We start from the raw sequence: 24,244 nt of genomic DNA, 5'->3' as shown, positions 1-24,244 counted from the left end.
TATACATTAAGAAATGTGTATTAGAAAGAGATACTATAATAGGTATGTATTCTTGCATGAGTTGTAGTGGTCCGTCAAGTTTGGGTCCACTTTCAGTAATAAAACGGTTCACTACTATGCTGTGTGTTTGCATCGACTTGGGAAAACCGAAGCTACAACATATGCATGTAAACATACCTATAATCGTATTTCTTTCTTATACACATTGCTCGGGGCATTTATTAACATATGTACGTACTCTCCCACATTCATGGGATGCACTATGAGAAAGTGTGAATCAAACGGACGGTATATATTGAAAACAAATTGAATTATAAAATAAATACATCTTACACCCTCGCATCACATCAGAATGTCTGTCTTCTTCTGATAACTAAAACGACTGACGCTGTGGTTGTCTGTCTTCTTCTGATAACTAAAACGACTGACGTTGTGGTTGACGTCTCGTCGCACCGACCTGTGATCAACGATCATGTACAGACGTGTACAGTACACTCAAACTATTGAGTAATGCATTTATAAAGAAAAATGTTGTTTGATTTTGATTAAATATTTTATGTAAATAAAATAATAAATAATTAGGAATATGCTTATAAACAATACAAGTCATTGTATTTTTTTTAAAGATATTTTTATCAATATTATTGATTGTGTTCAAAAAAATTATGCAAAAGATATTTACTAATTATTATCGTTCTACTACTTATCACTATGAGAATGTTTTTCTTAAGTTCATATAATTTATAATTAATTATTTTATAAATAGTTAAAATAGTACGCTCGCCAAGGCAAGTTTAGACTTGGTAGGCCCACACGATACCAACTTCACACAGTCTTCTATATAATTTTTGGCACAACGGGTTTTCTTTCCAATAATTTATTAAGGTTTTAACTTTAATTTAAATAGGTTTTTTTTAATTTCCACTGACTAGTTTTGGAGAAAAATTAGTAAAACAATGCGTGTAAAACTAGTAATAATATTTTTTTAAACAATCTGTTATTATTATAAATCTCTTTAAAAATATTCAGTGTTAAAAAAAAAATTAATGATATATTACAAAAATAATTAACATTTAAAAAATTCTATTTAACATTTTGTACAATATTTTTTATGGTTCCATAACCATTATAAGCAAATGCAAATTTTTATAAACACATTTTGTCTTTTTGGTGCCATATTACATACGTTAGGGCTCTAGAGCACCGCAAAGCTTATAGATGTATATTTGGTCCTTTGTGGCGTTATGTAACACAGGCTGAAAATTAAAGTCGGCGAACTATGTTAAGTGGAGTAAAATACTAATACAAAAAAAATTTTAAAAATATAAAAACCCGACTTCATTAATTAAAAACTGAAAAAAAAATTAAGCTCAGTACTTAACGTAACAGTCGGGACCCATTATTGGAGAATTATTTTATTTTAGTCGATACAGATTTTAATAGATCCCGACTGTTACAGTCGCTATGTAAACTACTGAACTTATTTTCTCTTTTCGGTTTTTATTTAATACAGTCGGGTTTAAAAACTGAAAAAAAAAATTAAGCTCAGTACTTAACGTAGTGACTTTAACAGTCGGGACCCATTATTGGAGAATTATTTTATTTGAGTCGGTACAGATTTTAATAGATCCCGACTGTTACAGTCGCTATGTTAAACTACTGAACTTGTTTTCTCTTTTCAGTTTTTATTTAATACAGTCGGGTTTAAAAAAGCAGGCGTATAGACTGCATTAATAAAAACTTCAACAATTTTATTTTTCCAAAATATTTGTGTTATAGAACCGCCTTTTGCTTTAAATTTGTTGATTTTCTCTCATAAAATGAGTGTTTGATTTCGAAATTCAAATATCAATAAAGAAAACTTCACCTATATTGACACTCCATATTAGAATACAGTAAGTTTCATTTATGGCTTAATAAAAGTACGGAACCCATATTTTTTATAAACAATTAAATTACAGTTTTTATAAACAATTAAATTACGAAAAAACATTATTGCTACTCTTTTTGTAGTTTAAATGTTTAAAAAAATGTGTTATTATTTCAAAAAAATAATACAACACACACTAATTAGTTTAAAACAATTTGTACAGTTTTTTTAAACACGAAAAAACGATTTATTTTGAATTTTTAACCTTGTAAAAATTTTTATAAAATGTAAATTATTACATATAAATTTTGTTTGATTACAGTATTTTTTTTGTTTTGCTTTTTGTTTATTTGTTTTGTTTTTACAATAATTTTCTTATACATATTAGTCATCAAGAATCCAGAAAGTTACCAGACAATAAAAACAAACTACCAAGCCTCGTTATTCATGGTGATAAACGCTTTTTATTTGAACGAACTAGTGTCCGACCGAAGGTCGATTTTTGGCCGGCTATCGGCTATCGCCGAGCCGAAGCCGAAGGTTTAAAAACATGATTTTAAAACTTTAATATTAAAGTTGATCTCTAGAAGTTGATTTAGAGGTTATGATCTTGAGAAGTTGATCCAGAAGTCAATCTAAAGATGATTAAAAAAATTACCTTGAAATTTATTTCAAAATTCGTTCAATTCCGACGTCTGCTAAGAACCTTCGGCCAAAGCTTCGGCTTCGGCCTGAATTCAAGCCGAAGCCGAATGTTTTACCGAAGGTGGTTTTTTTGGCCGAAGCCGAAGACAAAGCCGAAGCTTCGGTCGGACACTAGAACGAACTAAATGGAAAAATTAAACAAATGAAATTTTATAAAATTTAAAAAACCCCCAAAAAATGCGATTTATTCCTTATAAACCGATTTTTGGAAACTTAGCTATAAAATATTCTCAATCAATTCGGTTCGACCGTTTAGGGGCTACGATGCTACTGAACACACAGACGCACAGATAAACACTTTAAACTTATAACACTCCTTCTTAAATAAATATCAAAGTGATAATCATGGACAACAGATGAAATAAAAAGGATACTTAGAGAGCTATCATTTTTTGGAACAAATTATTTATATGTTAAAATTATATGTCATAGTCGCCAATTTTTTAGTTTTTTTTCGAGTACGGAACCTTAAGCTCGCACTTGAAACATAGCTAAGAACACTCTCCCTTAAATCGTTTCATCTATTTAGGCGCTACGATGCCACAGACAGACAAACACACCGACCCACTCACATAGCGACCAAACTATAATAACACTCATTTTTTTAATTCAAGGGTTAATAATAAATAAATTTTTCTAGTGTCTATATTTGTAAGTTTTTCAGTTAGGAGACTAGTCAAGTCTTTTAGCATGGGTTGGAGACTCTAGTTAAAGGTTATAAGACGTTCCCCAAGAATACGTTCTTAAGCTATGTCCATCGAGTCACGGGACACACTTTGTATATTAATAAAAATCACGACATTTAAATTTTAACCTCCAGTGTCTAAAAAACAAAAGTTCTCCGAGATAGCAATTATCAAAATTTAAAAACATTTCCATTGGGATAAATATCTCATATAAGCGATGCTGGGTACTATACAGTTGGCAACCATCTTCGATATATATGAAATAAGAAGAGTTTTTATGCCCGTTCTTATGTAAAGAGGGATTGTACTGTGTGCGATGCGTGCTGTATCGTATGTATACAACTTCAAATGATGTACAAGTGATGAGACTGACCCGCTATGTCCATGTAACTACAAATCAAATGTTATGATTACTAGCGCATCACATACAATATATTATCTGAACACTCTTTCTTTGTCTTATACATAAGAACGTACATAAAAAAATTTTCTTACTTCATATATTTGAAATATCTAACGAGATGGTTGCCAAACTATATATCTTAAAAATATAATTTAAAGAAATAATTTCATTTCCGTAATAGTTGTTGCTTCCCCGTACAGATGTCCCCTTCACCTTGCTAACATAATAGACACTTATCATAAAGAATAATAATCATCATTCTAAGAAATAAATAGATTCAGTAATTATTTTAAATGAGACAAAAAATTTTTTATTATATCCTTGACTTAAAAAGATTTTACTTAATAATATTATTCGGAATTGAAAATTGGCCTTTTATTTACCCAAAATTATATAAAATATAGATTTTCACTAAGAGAGGGTTAATTCCGGCAATATGAAGGTCTCATCACTGCCATCTAGTTATAAAAATTCAACAAATTCTTTACAGGAAAATTGCAAATTATTATGCAATTTAACTCAATTTTGATGATATCATAATTATTTATAAAGTAACTTACACTTGCATTTAATAAAAATATACTATCTATGATAAAGTACTAGTTTGATATCCGCCCGCTTCATTGGGCTTAAAAGTAAAAAACACCGCTTTATAGCCTCCACCTCTTTTGATCTCACTTCCATAACACTTCCATAACGTTCCATAACACTTGAATGGATTGTTTTACGCAGCTAAAAGATATGCTTAGTTTTCAATTTTTGAAATTGTAAAGTAGTCCTAATTTATTGAGTATATCAGAAAAGGTAGCCATGAATTGTGACTTTTACTATTTTAAATTTTTACAGAAATCTTTAATTTATGATTCAAAATGATGATCACAGATGGAGCAGAGTTATGATCATCACTTTGAATCATAAATTAAAGATTTCTGTAAATGTTAGATTAAATTTATTAAAAACAAAATTTTTGTTTAGTATCTATATATTTTTAATTTATAGCTCATGTGTTATTCTGATGTATGAGTTATATTTCTGTACAGTTTCATTAAAAACCTCCGCTAGTTATTGCGTGAAAGCGTAATGAACAAACAAACATCCTTACTTTCACATTTATAATATATTATATAGGGATATTAGGTGGTTGAAAACAGTTTTTATGTAGGTTGTGCCATTAAATATATTTGATTTATAGATAGTGTTGCATTTTTATTGAACGCAAGTTTACATTTTACAACAGCAAAATTGAATGAATGAAATAATATTTAAACCAATTTTCCCTTCACGAATAAAATTTATCACAAATAATTAGACTGGAAAATTATTAAGATAAAATTGAAAGTAAGAAATATTGCTTGCTGTTACATTATTTATAAAATCTAATTATGAATCATTACGGAAATAAACACATAAATTATATTTTTCTGCATAAAAACTACGTCATTCATTCAATTTAAATTGTTTCCGCAGAATGATCAATCGAAATTCAACGAATAGTTTTTACAGCTTCTTTATTGTGCAGAACCAAAAACTTTAAGCGGCCTTATTTTCTATTCTGGGCTTATTGAGGGTTCCTGAAATTTATGGTTTGTTGTTTGCAAACTTTTTTTTTGTTGCTTTTTTGTCTTGCATTGCAACTACTACTAGAGCTTTCGATTCTTTAATGAGATAATACGTTAATTATCGTTTATAATTTTGAGAATTTCTCGATTTTAAAATTTTAAAATGAAAATTTCTTTCTCAGCACTGTAGTAAAAAATTATTGGTTTATTACCAATGCTATTCGCATCGTGCGTGAGTTTTATAGGAGGCGTTTCCATGGTAACGATACACTAGTTTAATTATAGAATTGTATGAATGCATAATTTTATGGATTGCATTCATGACTAACATTGAAAATTTAATATCATTGTTTCACAAATTTAAATAAATAATTATGATAATTTACATTTGGAAAAATAATATTTGTGCAATTTGTTTTCTTATTTTCACAATTTTTTATGCATTAAGTTTAATTAATTAGTGTTTTTCAATAATTTTGATTTGACATTTTCTATAAGATTAACATGTAAAGAACTACAAATTAGTCATAACAGCCTCCTTTATCGCCAAAATTTTTCACTGGAAGCGCTGGCATCGATTTAATTGTCCCTACCATGACTACGCACACAACGAATACGTACAAAACAAATACAACTATGGGCTACAACCAAGTTTTTTTACAGGTTACTGTAGTGTGACTACTACTACTATCAAGCAGAATACAAGGAAGGGACGCACATATATACTAGAATGAATACACAAATACACCCCTCCATTAAAAATAATAATATAAATGTATGCAACGTGTGTTAAAAATATCATTTTTAATTGCAATTACCTCTTGTTAAGCGTGGTCTTTAAATTTTAACACAGTGTGCATTAGGCTTGTAATTACTGATATTAAAGGTTTTCAAGGCTTCTTAATATTTTACTTGCGTGATCGAAGACTTTAATATAAAACCCATTCAATTTCATTTGTTGAATTTTTTTAAAAACACACTTATATAAATATTAAAAGAAAATGTCCAGGTGATAAACTGTAGTAAAATCATTTTCTACAACTTAACATCTCGAAAAAAATTTAAAATTTCTAACTATTACTATTTCCGAAAAAGTTAATCATTTCCGACTTGAATTTAAGTCTCGAAAGATGTGACTTATAATAATGCACCCTGATTTTTGTGAACAATCACTACAAATCCCATTTTTAAGACAGCATGAGTTCACCATCTCAGCCTACTCGGTATATCTCATCATAGACACGTAGCTTTCCACACTAGTTATACAAACTACTTATTAAAGAACATTTAAGAAAATGTTTTCTTAAAATCTGGGTTATTCAATGTTAAGATAATGTTTGTTTATTTAAATTTTATTTATATACATACATTTCAATATTCAATAAAAAAGAATTTACATTTATAGGAAATCACTACTAACATACAGGAAATATAAATTTCTAAAAACTTTTTTTTTTTGAAATATTTTTTTATACAAAAAAATGCTAATAACGCAATTCACACACATAATTTTTACATTCCGGTTGTAAAAATATTTATTGAAAAAGAAGCAATTTTTTGTGTATGCATAAGTTTTTTATATCCACACTACACAATCATTGTGTCATGTGTTTATTATATTAACATAAAATTTATTGAATTGTTTCTTTGTTTACAAAAAAACACTACAATCTCCTCTGTCAATTTATTAATTAAATAATTTTTAGGATTCAGTAGTAGTTACCGCTAAAACAGAACAAGGTGATCAATAAGTAAGATAGTCTTCAAAGGTGATCAATAAGTAAGATAGAAAATGAGAATTGAAAAATTTTTTAAGCCATGGAATCGACGAGATTTTGATTAAATTCTTAGTTTTTGATATATGAAAGATTACATTTAGTTAAATTTTAATGAAAAAAAAAGGTAATTTTTATACCATGTATATATGAAATATATATCAAGGTATACTAAGTTTAGTCCCAAGTTTGTAACGCTTTAAAATAAAATCACCTAATTAATCCATTTCCAGTTGTCTGTCTATCTGTCGTCTCTCCGACTGCCATAACGATAACTCAAAAAGATATTAATTTTTACAGCGTGCACGGGACGTAAAAAGTGGTGACGAGTTCGAACATGGGCAACATAGATCGTAAACCGTTAGAGATAAACAACTTTTGTTTGAAACATTTTTTCGTAAACATAACTATTTACCCGTGAGAGTGCAAAGCATAGATTATATAGTATGTATTATATGGGAATATCAGTTAAGTGTGTGTGACATGTATGTATGTTTATTTGGCTATCTTTCTTTACTTATATGACGTGAAACAAACGATTGCATAATCAACACTGTCTATACATGGTATTTCAACAATTAACTCAGTTAATTGTTTGTTTTCACTTGTTCTTTAATAGTTTGGAAGCCTTAACATTATATATTAAAAAATTTAATTATCAAATAATACGCCAGTCAAACTCTACATTAACTCTCTTTAGGTATGTTATGGACCCCTTACGGGAGCGTGAAACTACCTTTTGCAACCAAAAAAAAGTTGTGCTAATTGCGTAATCCGTGAAACTTTTTTTCGAACTTTTTTCAGTTCTTGCAGTTTAATTTAAAAACTATGAGCTTTTAACATTAGGTGCTACTATCATTTTGAAAGTATATTAATTTTGAACAATTGAAGCCAACACAGCTTCGTATGTCTAATAGTTTTTGAGATATGATGCATAAAACATATACATGGTTTTCAAAAATGTTTAAATGTAAAAATGTTTCTTGTAAAAAAATAAACAACTTTTGTTTAAAATCTTTATTCTTAAACATCACTGTTTATTATATTTTTTTATGCATTGATATTAAATTGCGTAGCAAAGAAGAATAATACTTGTATTTTACCTATAACGAAATAAATGAAATATTTTCCAATTACTCCGCAGACTTTACAAACGGAAATTCATATAAACGGAACCTTTCATGAAGATTACTTATCTCACTCGAATGTATAATATTTTTTTAAATGAAAAACAAGTTTTAAATATCACCTCACTATAAAATTGTAATTAGTGCACATTTTTTAAATGTATGTAAATAGACAATTATTTAGACAAGCTTATATAAATACAGTTATGTGTAGCAGTGTTGATAAATATTTCTATGATAGCGTTTCGTTGCTGACATTATATCCATACACAATAATTTCTGTTTATGCATCAAGTTTATGGCTACAAAGTACAGTTTCATTTAAATTTACTATCGACATTTAATACAAAAATAATAAATTTAATATTTATCCTATAGTTTCAATCGGTGCGTGTTAGTAATAGTCCAATAATTGTTTCAGTATGTAAAGATGACTTCTTAAAATCGCAAAAAAATGCATACAATTTAATTTTTTGTAGATTTTACATATTTTATTACAAGTGAAATTTACAAAATTAAAAAAATCCACCACAAATTTTCCGTGTTACGAAACCCCAAACTCGTACTTGAAGCATACCTTAGAACAGTCTCCTTTAAATTACTTTTTTACTTAAAGCCTTTTCCAAATTAAGCTGATTTTGAAGATTATCGTCAATTTTTTCGGGTACGGAACCCTAAAATTGCACTTGAAACATAGCTAAGAACACTTTTCATTAAATTACCTTCAAACGAAAAAGAAAAAAACAAAATCGGGTCGTCCGTTTAGGCGCTACGATGCACAGACAGACACGCAAACGCATAGCCTCTTTTTTTTTTAGTTCGGGGGTTAAAAATACGTCCTTAGCAAAGATAGAGCCTTTTCTTGTTAATATAAGACAGTCCTTTCTTTCTTCATACTACTGGCAGAATACATTTTTATTTATCAGGGCTGTATTTCTAAAATAGGAATCTAACATCTCAAAGATGTCAAAGCTTCTTTCAGAAAAAAATTAAGGTGGTGCTTGGACATGACCCTCTTGTAAAAACTCCTTTTTTTCAAAGAACGCACATGTCAAGACACTACCATAATTTTTTCAGAACGAAATTTTGGCATCTATTATATGCATAAAAATTGGTCTGCCAGCGAAAAAATGTTTTTTACTATGACAGACTTCATTTTTAAGCAACAGTTTCTGCGCATTCAAAATTAAGTCTAACGAATTTATTCACAAAAATTGTCAGTCTGGCAAGTTGTAAAAGATAGCAGAAATCTAAACTTTATTTGATTTCTTTTAAAATCCAAGGAGGTGTTATGAAGTATATTTTCGTGAAAAAATTAATTATAACAAAAGGTCTGCCAGAAATTAAAAAACAAAAATTGTAAGCCAGACAATTTTTTCAAAAATGGTTCAATATTTACAACAAATTATGTAAATTTCAAGAAGATGTTTTAAAAAACCTTTTTTTTTTTTGGCTTAATTCAAAAATTAAAAAAGATAACAATTAACAAATTTTTATTAGTCTGGTGGGCGTAAAATGTTTTGACCATGTTTTTCAGTCATTTTCACTTTAAAATTTTGAAGTGTCAAATGGGTACCTATTTCTGTTATAGGCTCTTATACCACAAATCAAATGTATATTGTACCCTGGCGCATTTTTATTTCTTCTTGAGTAGTTTGAAAACTTAAACAAAATCTATTGTCTATGTTTTCAATATTTCCTTTAACAAAATAACACAGTAAATATTTACTTTGTTAGTTGTTAAATTACATATACCAAAATACACGCATTAAACGCAAATTTAAAAAATATGTTTTCACCCATTTGATATTATCAAATATAAATGTGTCACTAAAATTAGTTACGCCAAAATAAAGAAATACAAAAGTAAAAAGTACACATATATAGTTAAGACTAAAAATATTTAGCATAAATTACTATCAAGATAAGAAATTTAACATATCATTTCGTTATTTGTCAACCGAAACTAAATGTTTTAAAACAAAAATAAATCATTAATCAGTTAAATTACCGTAATATATTAATTCATAATAATAATATATATAATATATTTTTTTTTATGAAATATACCATTTTCAATTATTTCATTAGATAGATATAAATTATTAGAGCATTCATTTATATTTATGAATGAGTTGAAACCCGAAATTTGTTAATATGCAGCAGGGTATTATTAGTCATATGTATTATATTTTAATGCACGGTAGGTTGAAAGCACATCTACGATTAGAAAAATTACTATTGTGTGGACAATAATTTCTCTCCGAAAAATATTATTTCAAAAACATTAGAAGAGACATTTTCCTATTTCTTGTAAAATTAAAATTTTTTTCTTCGCAATATTAAGGTGATTGCTTTCCTACAGCAGGCATGGTCAAACGTGGCTTAGGGAAGTCCCTCAGACTTCTGTAACTAATATACGAGTAAGACAGTGATAACCTAACCAGTGCCAACCAAAAATTCAAGTAAGACAGAGAGACAACATTTTTTTTCTACCTATCTCATTACTATTAGAGAAACTGAGATAGATAGAAGAGTCGTATACCCGTCTCGCTTCCTCCTCTATGAGCAATCCGGGCTTGGATAAAGAGACACACAATAAAGTTATTACAATGGCGACTTCGACTTAAAATAACTCGCCCATGCCTTCCTAACAGTATTGTAAAAAAGTTTTGATTTATTGCACGGTACATACACATAAACCAAATACATGCTCTGTAGTCAAATAATGTGTTAGTTTTAGCTTTACAATACCAAGCAACTACAAAAATATATAATATACATATTGTGCTGCTTATAAATTTGATAATATACATATCTCTCTTCAATCATAACTATAGTCGTCTCTGTTCATCAAATGATGGACCTTCGATGAACTCATAAATAAATTAAAATTTTGTTTTTATATCATCGACAACCGTATATTTTTATAATATTATTTATTATAAACTACAAGATTGTCTAATTATTTTAGATAGTTTTTTATCACACTCTCTGGATTTTTTGATATAGAAATATCCAATTGAAAAGGATAACCTATTCGTTCCGTGCGTGAGTTTCGTTTCCCTGGTAACGATACACTACTTTAATTATAGAATTGTATGGATGCATATATAATTGTATGGATTGCATTTAAGACTTACATTGAAAATTTAATATTATTGTCTCACAAATTTAAATAAATAATTATGATAATTTACATTTGAAAATTAATATTTGTGCAATTTGATTTCTTATTTTCACAATTTTTAATGCATTAAGTTTTTAATGCGTGTTTTTCAATAATTTTAATTTGACATTTCTATAACATTAACATGTAAAGAACTGCAAATTAGTCATAACAGCCTCCTTTAACGCCAAAATTTTTCACTGGAAGCGCTGGAATCGATTTTATTGCCCCTACCATGACTACGCACACAACGAATATGCTTCATCATTTTTTCAGCCAACTTTGAACGATAAAATAATAATAAAAAGCCCGGCGACCTAGAAATTTTAAGATTTTTGGAAACTTTGTTAATCAAAAAATGTATTTATAAATTTTTATTGAAATCCCTTGTATTATTCCAATCCTTGCATATCTGCTGAAGCAACCAAGTTCTATATTTCTTAACGTTAGAAGGTTTATACTGATTTGAGAATTGAATATGAATACACCTCCTACTTTTGATAAACTTATAACAAAAATAAAATAAACCAGATAAAATAGTTTTTTTTTAACTTCTCATAATGTTTGTGTTATTACAGTCAGACAGACGGACTATGAAGCACATGATAGATGTATGACGTTTGATGTATGTTTGTTTGAATATGGTTTACTAACATTTAAATAAAGAGAATATGAAAAAAAAAGAGGAAGACCACCAACAAATTTCTTTTTTTTAAATCACATAACCATAAACAAATAAATATTTTATTATTAATAATAATTTATACTTATTTATGAATTATATATTAATAAAATAATGCTAATTATAAAAATTAATTTTAATAACTGTATCAATCTGCTATAATTTGTTATTATTTATTAAGATAGTCAAATATGTATATTTAGTCGCTGAAACGAAACATTAAAAACGATCAAAGTTCGAAAAATTTGAACAGCAAGTCGAATTTGAATGCGATTTTTGGCATTCAATTCGTTAGAGCGTCAGGAAATTTTGTGACCCAAATTGATTTATTAAAAATATGCAATTTGCATAAATGATATGCATAAATGAACACGAATATCACGTCAAAATTGGCTTCCGAAGTACATGATGCCCAGGGTAAACGGCATCTCTAACGGCTCCTGCAGTTTTCGAGAAATTCGTTATATAATTGGTCGTTTCACAGAGGTTTTTGAGGTCGCTGAACACGAATATCGCGAAAGAATCGGGCACTAGATACCTCGGAGATCAATTCTGTCGCGATATTCGCGCTCAGCGACCCCAAAACTCCCAAGTAACAATTTTGGACCGATTATTTAATGAATTTCCCGAATACTCCAAGAAACGACAAGGATACCGTTTACCCTGGACCCCAGGTACCTCGGAGACCAATTCGGACGATATTCGTGTTCAGCGACCCCCGAGTAACAATATCATATAATTACGGTCAATTTAAAAATGCAATTCAAAATGTAATATATTATCTTAATTATCTTATATATTATTTCTCCAGCCTGTTTTCCGCTGAGTTCGCGAAATTTTTCTTATTCCTTTATCAAATTCCAATATTTACCCCTCATTTTAAAGCTTATCGAGCTGGCTAATGACGAAAACTAGACCCACGGTCTTAAAATGTACTGTACCGATTTGGTTACTAAGGTATTTTGCTCAGTATGTAAATTGTATTTCATCATATCTGAAATAAAATTGCCTATAGTAAAAGGAAAGTAAATTAATGTCGATATTTTGTATCACTTTATTCGTTCGAGGTAATTTTCTATGACTTTTGGCAAGGCTACTTCGTCTATAACTTAGCAGATGTTAGCTTTTAGGTACTCGGACGATTCAAGTTTTTTTGAAATAGGCGAAACTTTTAAGAAAACCTCCCACAAATTAATCCAATGGCATATTTTTGGCTGATCGCACGCTATGCTGATCCAAACGCTTTACTCTACCTTCACTGCTTACTTATGATGCGAATTATTCGATCTAAATTGGCCATAATCTTCTCGTAAAAATGTATACACATAGGTTTTACAGAATTGTTATTTCTGTAAGCGAACAATTTTAGCATTGTTAAGCTTTAATTAAACGATTCAAATCGTGGAATGAAATTTATCAAACCAACATTTGATTGAAACAAGCGAAACAGCTTTCAAATTTACAGAGTTTCAAACATATAGGAAACTGAAATTGGATCGGCCTTAAGTATAGGAATTCAATAATAATTTGTGGTTATAGACATGCATGCTAAGTAATAATTAGTATCCAATTTAAATTTTTCTAGTCAAAATACTTAAAAAACACATGTGTATCAATGTATAATTTATTTATTTATAAAATTAAATACTTAGTATATTTTTCTAAGAATTACTCATAATAAATAATAAATTAATGTATTAAATTTTTTCCTTTAAATAATTTCATGAATGAATCACTTAAGGATGTATGAGCATGACAGCAATTTATGATTTAAAGGCTCAAAATTTGTTTGTAAACATATTAGCAATGAATTAGAAAAGAAAAAAACTAAGTCCATATAAGGGATGTAAGAGCAGGGTAGATTAAGGGTTGAAATTATTTTTATCTGATTTTCAACTTTGATGATGAATTTTGTTATAACTTCATGAATGTAGACGAAAAATAAGAATACAATTTTTCGATATGTGTCTTGGTTTTCGAAATATCGAAAGCTAAATAATTAAACAAAATTTTCAATCTTCGATATTTTGAAAATTAAGCCAGATTTCGAAAAATTTTATTCTTACTTTTCGTCTTATTTCGTCAAGTAATAATATAAATTTATTATCAAAATTGAAAATATCTATTTTTAAATTTGTGCCCCCACTACCATGCTCATACATCTTTAACAATGATGATAGTAAATCAAAATCGGTTCATCCATTTAGAAGCTAGGATACCACAGACAGGCACAAAATTACACAGATAAAACACTTACACTTTTAAGTTACCCCTCTTTTTAGTCGAAGGTTAAAAATACAATATTGATAGGTACTTTTCTTCTCTAAATATATCAATTACTATTTTTTGTATTGAAGTGTTCCACATCCATAAAGGTTGACATTCTGTATCTATCAAATTTTACATTGAACATAAAAATGTAAGTAGATAAATAAATATTTAGTATTTAAAAGTTGGTTTCACTTTTTATAGAATTTTAGTGCCTTTGTCAAAATAAGTGATTGGTTTAATAATGGATTGAGATACAAATATCGATTATTATATCCTGTATATATATGAATATATCAACTAATTTTAGTCCCAAGTTTGTAACGCTTGTAAATATTAATGATGCGAACAAAAGTTTTGTATTCGTTATGTGCGTAGTCATGGTGGGACAATAAAATCGATGCCAGCGCTTCCAGTGAAAAATTATGGCGTTAAAGGGAGCTGTTATTACTAATTTGCAGTTCTTTACATGTTAATGTTATAGAAATGTCAAATTAAAATTATTGTAAAACACGAATTAATAAAACTTAATGCATTAAAAATTGTGAAAATAAGAAATCAAATTGCACAAATATTATTTTTCAAATGTAAATTATCATAATTATTTACTTAAATTTGTGAGACAATAATATTAAATTTTCAATGTAAGTCATAAATGCAATCCATACAATTCTATAATTAAAGTAGTGTGTCGTTACCATGGAAACGAAACTCACGCACGGAGCGAATAGCCATTTCCGTTTCTCTGTCTGTCTAACATGATAACTCAAAAACCAAGATATCGAGCTGACATTTTAATAACGTGCGCAGGAAATTAACGTGCGCTAATAAAAAGTGAGATTGGGTTCGTATGGTCAGCAGAGGTCAATTGGTTCTTAGGTCTGTAGGACCCATGTAAAAAATGTTTAAAAAACAAAAGTTTAAATGTAACAAATGTTTCTTGTAAAAAAATAAACAACTTTATTTTGAAACATTTTTTCGTTAACATCACTGTTTGTTTAGCAGTGAGCATTTACCATTAAAAGTGTCTTTAAAAGGTTCCCACACAAAATGCGAAAATAGATGTTTTGGAAAAGTCGTGCGCAACCGATAACAAAGCTTCCTACGCCAATTAACAAAAAAAATAAAATAATTTTCTTCGTTAATAGTTGCACTGAAACCTCCGCATTATTATTAAAACGCGTGTTTTCACACCTTTCCGATTTTTTAGGCGAGTTAATTTTTTTTTTAAATGACGTATTTCCTACCGTACTTACTGCACTAAAGTAAATGTAGAGATTAGCTCCAATAACACTTAAATGCTTTTAAAATAAGCAAAAATAAAATAATGACTTCATTGAGATGCTATTTTTGATTTCAATTAGTCAATTCATACGCACAAACCATAACCCAAAAATTTCTTGCGAAATATTTACAAAACGTATTTTTAAAATACAAACTTTTGCAAACACTACTTGCAAAATCAATTTAATCAAAACAAATTATTATATAAGGAGCTGACACGCATTCTTGTCTAAAAATCCGTACGATGGTTGGTAAATAAGAAATTAAGACAAAACTTTGTCAAACAAAAATTTTAATTTAAACACCTTTCTGGGGGGGTTCGTAGCTAAAAAAGCTGCTGAAAAGGGTGGAAAATTTATTAATTCACGATTTCCGGCAGCTTAAAACCGAATATCTCAAAAACTTCGAATTTTCCAGCCAAGTGTATTTCATCTCCTTAACTATACGTAAATTTCTAATAGAAAATTAAAAATTATGTCAAGAATTGAGTTGGCCAGAAGATGGCAATAACTCCTCACAGCCCTTAACCAAAAATACAGATTTGACCGGAATAATTTACGGGAAACAAACATGAGTACCTATAAGCACGTAGTAAAATAATTTTTTACACAAAATTTACAAAATCAAATCAAAAACGAAATCAATTTCAATATTTAAAAAAGACAGCATAGGTTAATCGACGAAGAATTATCCCAATAAATTAAATTAACATAAATTTGAAGGTCAGAAAACCTGAAATTTTACGAAACAATGTGGGAAATATTTTAGTAAGACCACGAAATTGAGAAGCATACAGAAATTCCACTTACAAATATCTAAAATAGTTTCAATATAATCTAAATTATTCGACTATACCTAATTTTGATACACATTTATTTCAAAAAAAAACACTCCTATAAGTTTCAACATCGTTTAAAAAATGGAAAAATTTGTTTTGAGTAAAATGAACATCAAACGCAAAATTTGTTTTGTGCAATAAACAAGAAACTTAGACTTTGTACTATCAAAAATTTAAAATTGGGTAATCCTAATTTATAGCAAGAAAAAAAACGTGGATATTGAATATCATTTTTGTAGTTAAAAATTGCTGATGCTAATTCTAATATTTTTGTTTCAATTTTGCAAATTTTGCATATAATTCATTAATAATAATAAAAAAAAATTGTTTTGATTTTTTTTCATAAAAAAAATAATAAAAAACACGGTTACATTCCACATAAACTGACACTATTTAAACGCATAGATCATATTTCATGTAAAAAAAAATGATCCAATTTCTCCTATTACAAAATAAACAAGACTTTTAAATTTTAAAATACGTTTGAAAATATTTCGGCATAAAATTTTTTCAATTGTAAAAAACAAAAGTTTACCTTTTAAACTTTAATTGCCTTCATCACCTCTCATCAGGTAATGTGTGTGTAATCTCAACTTTACTCTGTTTACAAAACTTTTAAAAAACTTATACAAACTTTATTTAAAAAGAAAAACCACACTAGAAAAACAACACACAATTAACACAAAATAAGAAAAACAATTTGCAACACTACGAAATAATTTAAAGAAAACACAGTAAAATTGTGCACATTATTTTTTTTGTGTACCTACCTGTTAATAAATTAAACGTCATATGGGTTTTTGAAAGTTTTAAGTTATAAAAACACTAGTTAATTCTTTTAAAAATACTTTAGAATTATTAAAAACAAACGAATTAACGAATATTAATTGATAATTTTAATAACATTTTAAGTTTAATTCACTTTAAAACTTATATTAAATTTTTTTTTTACAACTATAAAAATTCACCTATGTTTGTATAAAACACTGAAAACATTCGGTCGTATGTCCATGAAAATCGCGACGGCTATGACGCCATTACAAATTGGTGACGCGTAACAACACTGGAGAAAAGAGTGGATATATCATTTTAGAATGAGATAGGTTTATAAGTACCTGAATACCAGTGTAAGTCAAACAACAAATGAAGGGTTTTTTTTTTATATTGAACAAAAATAAAATTTAACATTGAATAAAATTATTATTTATTAGATTGCATCGCTAATGCAATGCTTTTCGTAAAATTTAGTTTTCATTAATTTTCAAAAGCAGTTAAAGAGCTTATAGATGGTAATATTTTCGACTGAGAAAAAATTTATCGAAAGTTCCCTGTTCTACTTTTACAACTTTCTATAAACTCTTGTCTCTTTGTTCGTTGAAGTCAAATTAGGAAACGAAAGTAATTCTCAGTGAGATAGAAAGCCGAAAATCGAAATACAGATGCCAATAGAATGTTAAAGTCAGGTGTAAATTGAATGGTAATAAAATGTTATGATAAAAAAATAAAATAAATATAGTGGAAGCGGTTTAAACGTTTTTAGGCTTAAAATAAAAAAGTAAAAAGTAGTTATTGAAATAAATACCACAATACTCGAAAGAAAATTGTATATTAAGAAATTCTATTTAAAAAATATACAAATATACAACAAACATGCATTTCGCAAAAAATCGAATTTCAATTGCAACGCAACCATCGTCAGTAGCTAAATTTATTTATATAACACATTACAAATAGAATTTCTTAATATACAATTTTATTTCGAGTATCGTAGAATTTAATTAATAATAATTATGTTTCAACTCGAAGTCAACAAAAATTCATTTTTACAAGTATAAAGTTTTTTTAAAATAAAACTCTTGATGTGGAAAGATATCTGCATTCATATCTTCACGTTTTTAGATGTCTACAATTTGCGTAACAAGAATGAAATGAATCGTTAAATCGTTATTTTTCGAAGTTAAAATGAATGAGAATTATCGAATTAAGCCATAAATGTTTTTGGGAGAGAATCTAACTTTTTTTTTCGGGTAAGGACTCATCTATTTACTCATTGTATGAATTAATTGAAAGTATAGAAAATTTGATTCTTACAATCGTTTCGAAACTAATAAAATAATTAGATTTATCAGGATAGTTGTTTGTGAGAAGAACTGTTTAAAAATCTATTGTCGAGATTTGCTTTTAAGAAGAATATTATCAAAAGTTGGAAACTTCTCAGGTATTAAAAACTATAATTTATATAAGAATTCACAAAATTTGATTTGGTTAAGATGATATATGAGTCCAAAAGTATTTGAATAATATTAAAAAAAAAAAAAAAAAACTGTTGTACTACTACTGGTATATAATAAGTATTTTTTCCTAAAGAGGTGTAACTGTACTATAAGAATTTTTAGTAACTTTATTATAAACACAATATATTCACAGTATTTGTTATCTCGTTAAAAGCGATTATTTTGTAGTAAATCCACTTGTATGGTATCTAAACAAAACATGTAAATATAAAAAGAAATATGTTTCTATTTGAAAAAAAAAAATCAAATAATTTTAACGATTATACAATTTTTTTTAAATTATTAACATAATAAAAAAACTGCAATGAATAAAAGAATTGGACTTCCCCAAAATTCCCGTACTTGGCAACAAATTTTTTTAAGTTTTCAGATAGAAATACTAGGTGGCGCTACTTGAAATTAAAAAAATTCTCTGTGTTAAAAAAAAAAAAAGCAGGATAATAAATAAATGAATAAAATTCGTTAAAAATTTCGTATTTTTATTTCGTACTTGAAACGTATATTTAACATTCTAATGAATATATTCTAAATAAAATTAAAAATTAATCAACATAAAATATATGAAATAAAAGAACACTCAAATTCTTAAAATAAAAATTATTTATTGCTTATATATTTTAGAATTTATTTATACGATAGTTTGGCATTAAAAAGGAACAATAAAGACACAATTAATGAACAACGAATTGAAAAAAAATTCTAAAGTTATATACTACTTTGGCCATCTATTTTTTAATATTTGAACTATAAAGTATAAACAATAATAATTGATAAATTTTTTTGTATATGCACTTAGTACAAATTTTAAGCTATAGTTTTTTATTTTTTCACATTTGTTTAAAAAGTTACTTGTCTAAAATTTAATCTTGTTTAAAACCGTTGCTTTGGGACATAAAACTTGAATTTTCATTTGACACTTTTTCAGTCGATGCATTTGCTGCCATATATTCACGTCTTTGAACTTGCCAGTATACGACCAAACGACCAGTCAGCATAAACATAAATACTAGAGCTGGTGCTGTTCTTTCTAGCATATCATCGACCATATAATGGGAATATACAGCCAATAATGTTAGTAACAATAAACCAACATTAGCAACATTTTTTACAGTATCTGGAAAAGAAAATAATATTATTGAAATGAAATTGACTATTAATATAAAGAAGAGCAAATCGGAATCCACAACTTTCGAATACTGTAGTATTCTCGCATAATATCGACCAGTTGGATTTATTGTACCTTTGCTTGCGTGGAGATCATCTCTACACAAATGGAATCAATGAAATGTACAGAGTCAATCTAAAGTTTATTAAAACTATAGAACTACTGAAACACCTTAAAAGTAAATAAAGTACATTAAATCCAACTGGGCGAAGTACAAAATATCTTCTAAGACTTATCCCTAACTCAAATGTATCAACAACTAAGGCTGACGAATCTTGATGTATCAACGTGCTATTTTTTCTAAAGAATTGTTTAATAAGGTCATAGATGTGCCGTTAAATGATTTTGACATAGCCGAGGGGGGAGAGGTGAAAGTGCTGAAGCCCCCCTTTCGAAATTCTAGAAAATTCAAAAAATCTATGTAAAAATATGAATGATTCATGTCCGTAATAAAAAACTAGTTTTCTATTTGATTACCAGAGTAGATATATATATGTTCAAAACTTCACTTTGGGAACTAGCTTTCAAGTAACAATCATCTCAGCCACAGCCACAACCCCCGAATGAAATTTCTGGCTACGTGCTTGCTCTCTCTTGAAAAAGTTTACTATGCTGAGCAATGGCATTTGTAGCCGAGTATACGTAAACAAACTATATGTCGTTAGCAATTGCACTTCCACGATGTAACTATACAATAACAAACGAGTGCGCGTTTTTGGGATCGATAGCCATTCCAGCAATAAAGGGTCTCGATGAAATTCTTAAAAAATTTTTAAACTAGAATTTTTGAAAAATCTTAACATCTTACTGCTAGTTTTTTTTGGTATGTTGTATACTTTTTGCTAATTTTACGATAACAGTAGAATACAAGAAATGTGACATAGAGGTAGGCGGCTCTAGGGATATGTGACTCACAATTAATTACTAATTTAATTTTAATTTTGTTTTTAATTGATTTTTTAGCAAAAAATTTGTTTACTTCGTTCCACTTTCCTTCTATTTCTCCCCCTTTTTCTTTTATTTTTTTGTATTCCTCGTAAACCTACTTGAGGCTCCACACAAGAATCCTTTGGCCGAAAAATTTTTTTAATGTGAAAATAAAACAAGCTGAATTTTTTGTGGAGGCCGTCTAGGCTGTCTAAACGGGGGAAATGAGGCACTGAACATGGGTGTGTGTTTTTGAATATAAATTGTGTGTGATTTTGAAAATAAATGGTTAATAGTGATTTTTTTCACATTCCTTATCGAAACATGAAAATTCCATTCCAAGGAGATGACAAAAAGTGAAATTAAAATTGACCAAGAAATAAGAATGATTTAAGCATTTCAAACTACTAATTAGATAGAGAGATCAAACATGACATTTGACGTTATATACTATGTGTGCTATGATAACTCCATACTAAATTCTGTTTTACTAGAAAGAGATACAAACAAATCTTTGATGGCTTTAATCTTGGTTGTTTTTATAGTTATTCGAAAAATAACTTTTCTCTGCTGATTGTTAGATAAATGAGCTTTTATAAAAGCAAAAAAAATCATCGAAATAAGATATAATTTCTAAAAATTTATATATTATTTTTAAAAAGAAAAGTACTCGATCTACTATTCGAAAGAATTCAGATATTCAACAATTAAAAATAAATTAGTAAATAAATAATTAACCCGCCATTACTAACAAAAGAATGTATAATATTTACCCTGACATCTGGTGTGAATGAAAAACATCAACACATGACAAACAATTGAATAATGATTTGTTTACATTTGACAATGACAAATATTAGACGGACATAAAAATGATATACTTACGACTAGGAATGGTAGCCATAGCGGCACCAAATATTAATTCTAATGATCCCACCACACGTCGATACCATTTCGATGGCACTTTAAAATCTAAAGCCTCCGATAATGGAAACACTTTGGAATATTTAACATATTCTTTTCTCTGTAAATAAAAAAGAGATCATAAAAATATTATTTAATATTTTTGTAATATCATGTAATAAACGCCCACTAGTCGCTATTTGAAGGCAAAGCGCCAAAAACTAATTTTAAATCTGTTCTAAAAATGTTGTACAGGTGTAGCCTTCAATTGTCTCTGTATCAAAACAAAATGCCTTGCCCAATAAAAATGAAATTGAAAGATTAAAAAAATGTAAAAACTTACCAAATCTTTATGTAAATCCTTAGATAAATAACTGGTCAATTTCATAGTTCCAACAAAAATAAAAAATAATCCTAATAAAATTGATAATGATCGTAAAACGATTGCCATTTTCGAAGAAATTCGTATATTTGTTCAAATAATAATTTTCAAAAATATTTATAATTGTACTAACTAAACTAAACTAATGCACTTGTATAGCAAAGCGGAAATCTTTAAAATTGTTGGCAGTTAATACATAACATTGCATCTGGTTAATATAGTTATAAGTTAATCACAAAATTATTATATTTGACATAAAAACTGTTATATGTTTTTCAAGTTGATGTTATAAAAGTCGTGTATCGTTGTTGTGACGATCGTCTAGTATACGTCGTTTAGCGTCCATTGTGCGTGAAATAGAATTGTTGCCAATCGATCGATACATCCATTTACACTGTATGTATTTAAATAAATACGCCACACGTACAACCAACGAGTATTTTGCGTCTGTCGTATTTTTAAATAATCACATTATTTGCGCGGAACATATGAATAATAATAATAGACTAACGTAAAGATACCATATTAAGGGCAATTTGGGCATAACGCGCTTGGCGATTGATTATTAAAATAAATACAAATATTTCCCCTATGTAAATTGATTAGTCGTACAAAATCATTATTGTAAATTAATTTTAGACATTTTTCACGCCCAAGTCTTTAATTTATATAGAACAAACTGTGAACTATACCCGCTTCGCTGGGCAAATACAATTTGAAATACAAAGATTCACTTTATATTCCGACAATTTCATCGATTTTATTATTTTGTTGCGGAACCCTAATTTTAGAGCAAAAGTCCTAGTTGTGCCTTGCCGCACTTCGCCAAGGGACATTATAGTTGCATAGAAATATATGAGAAGTATCTAGTAAATTTTATGAAATTTGATTAATCCCCGATAAAAGAGTTTACAACTTTTAAATGGCTGGACTAATTTTCATGTAACTTACTGTTTTATAATGTACATACACGTCATGCTCTTTTATTTGATACCACACTTGGGTATATTTGAAAAAATTCAATCGTGCATTCCCACTTTCACCTCCACTCCCAATATCCCCTTGCGTCGAAGTTACAGTTTTTTAATGTACACGTCATGCTGTTTTATTTGATACACCACTTGGGTATTTGAAAATATTCGATTGTTCATATACACTTTCTCGCTCCACCTTTCAACCCCCCGAAGGTTAAAAATATATTTAAAAAGTCCTTGAAGTTGGTTATATATCGTGTTAAAATTTGAGCTTAATCGATGCACAATTTTTTAAGTTTTTGATACACACCCTTTTCAGCCATTTTTCGCATTAACTAGCTTATGTCTTTCCTAAGGTCTAAACTATCTCTATACCAAATTTCATTTAAATCGGTTCAGTTTAGATTCAAAGCCAAATTTTATCACGTATTTAGAGACAACTTTACGACCAGACGCGGCTAAAAAACTGAACCGATTTAAATGAAATTTGGAATAGAGATTATGGTTTAGACCTTAGGAAAGACATAGGCTAGTTAATGCAAAAAATGGCTGAAATGGGTGTGTATCAAAAACTTAAAAAATTGTGCATCGATTAAGCTCAAATTTTAACACGATATATAACCAACTTCAAGGACTTTTTAAATATATTTTTAACCTATGGGGGGTTGAAAGGTGGAGCGATAATGTACATAATTAAGAGATATACACTTAACACAGGTAAATTAAAAAGATATGCTTTGTCTAATTTAAGAATTTTTTGGAAGCTATTTTATGCTATAAAACGCATAAAAATGTTATCGTTATTAAATTAAATTAATAGAAACTATTATTAAATTTTCATTCATTTACTAATAGCAAAATATTGTAAATTGGACACCCAGGTACAACAAAAAGAGTTTTGAATTGCTAAGCACAGAGAAGCATGAAAGAATGGTACTAAAATCTTACCGCTATAGCTACTAAAAAATCACAAATAAAAACTAACCTAAAAATTTTCCAGCAAAAAACTATTCTATCCCTAAACAAATGTTCATCTTGTTCTAGGAAGCCATTACTTCAAATGGATGAAAAAGGCTATTTATTATTATTATTATTTTATTATAGTATTTTAAATAAAATTTCTTAGTGGACTCACCTTACCCTAACATTTTATTTAGATTAGGCTGTGTTGTTTATAAATAGAATTATGAATCGTAAACACACCTGTTGACAAAACTGTACTATTTTCTCAGT

At 28.3% G+C, this 24,244-nt stretch overlaps 2 protein-coding genes across 2 annotated transcripts in view; both read right to left on the bottom strand.

Moving 5' to 3' along the window:
* LOC123306030 overlaps nt 1-16,988 on the bottom strand; it is a 132,977-nt gene extending 115,989 nt beyond the window's left edge. Inside the window, exon 1 of the mRNA XM_044887894.1 lies at nt 16,902-16,988. The gene's annotated coding sequence lies outside the window, so the exon portion shown is untranslated. The remainder of the gene's footprint in view (nt 1-16,901) is intronic.
* A 2,372-nt stretch (nt 16,989-19,360) lies between these two features.
* On the bottom strand, nt 19,361-22,465 carry LOC123305316 (novel acetylcholine receptor chaperone). Its single transcript, XM_044887003.1, has 3 exons — nt 21,999-22,465; nt 21,638-21,776; nt 19,361-19,774 (listed from the first exon to the last, which is right to left on the bottom strand). The coding sequence occupies exons 1-3, from the start codon at nt 22,104-22,106 to the stop codon at nt 19,521-19,523; spliced, it is 501 nt and encodes a 166-aa protein (XP_044742938.1). The 5' UTR covers nt 22,107-22,465; the 3' UTR covers nt 19,361-19,520.
* Nucleotides 22,466-24,244: the final 1,779 nt, after the last annotated feature.

This window comes from Chrysoperla carnea, chromosome 1, assembly GCF_905475395.1.
Source record: "Chrysoperla carnea chromosome 1, inChrCarn1.1, whole genome shotgun sequence".
Lineage (NCBI taxonomy): Eukaryota > Metazoa > Arthropoda > Insecta > Neuroptera > Chrysopidae > Chrysoperla > Chrysoperla carnea.
Note: the sequence above shows the minus strand (reverse complement) of the source record. Positions and strands in the feature narration are given on the sequence as shown.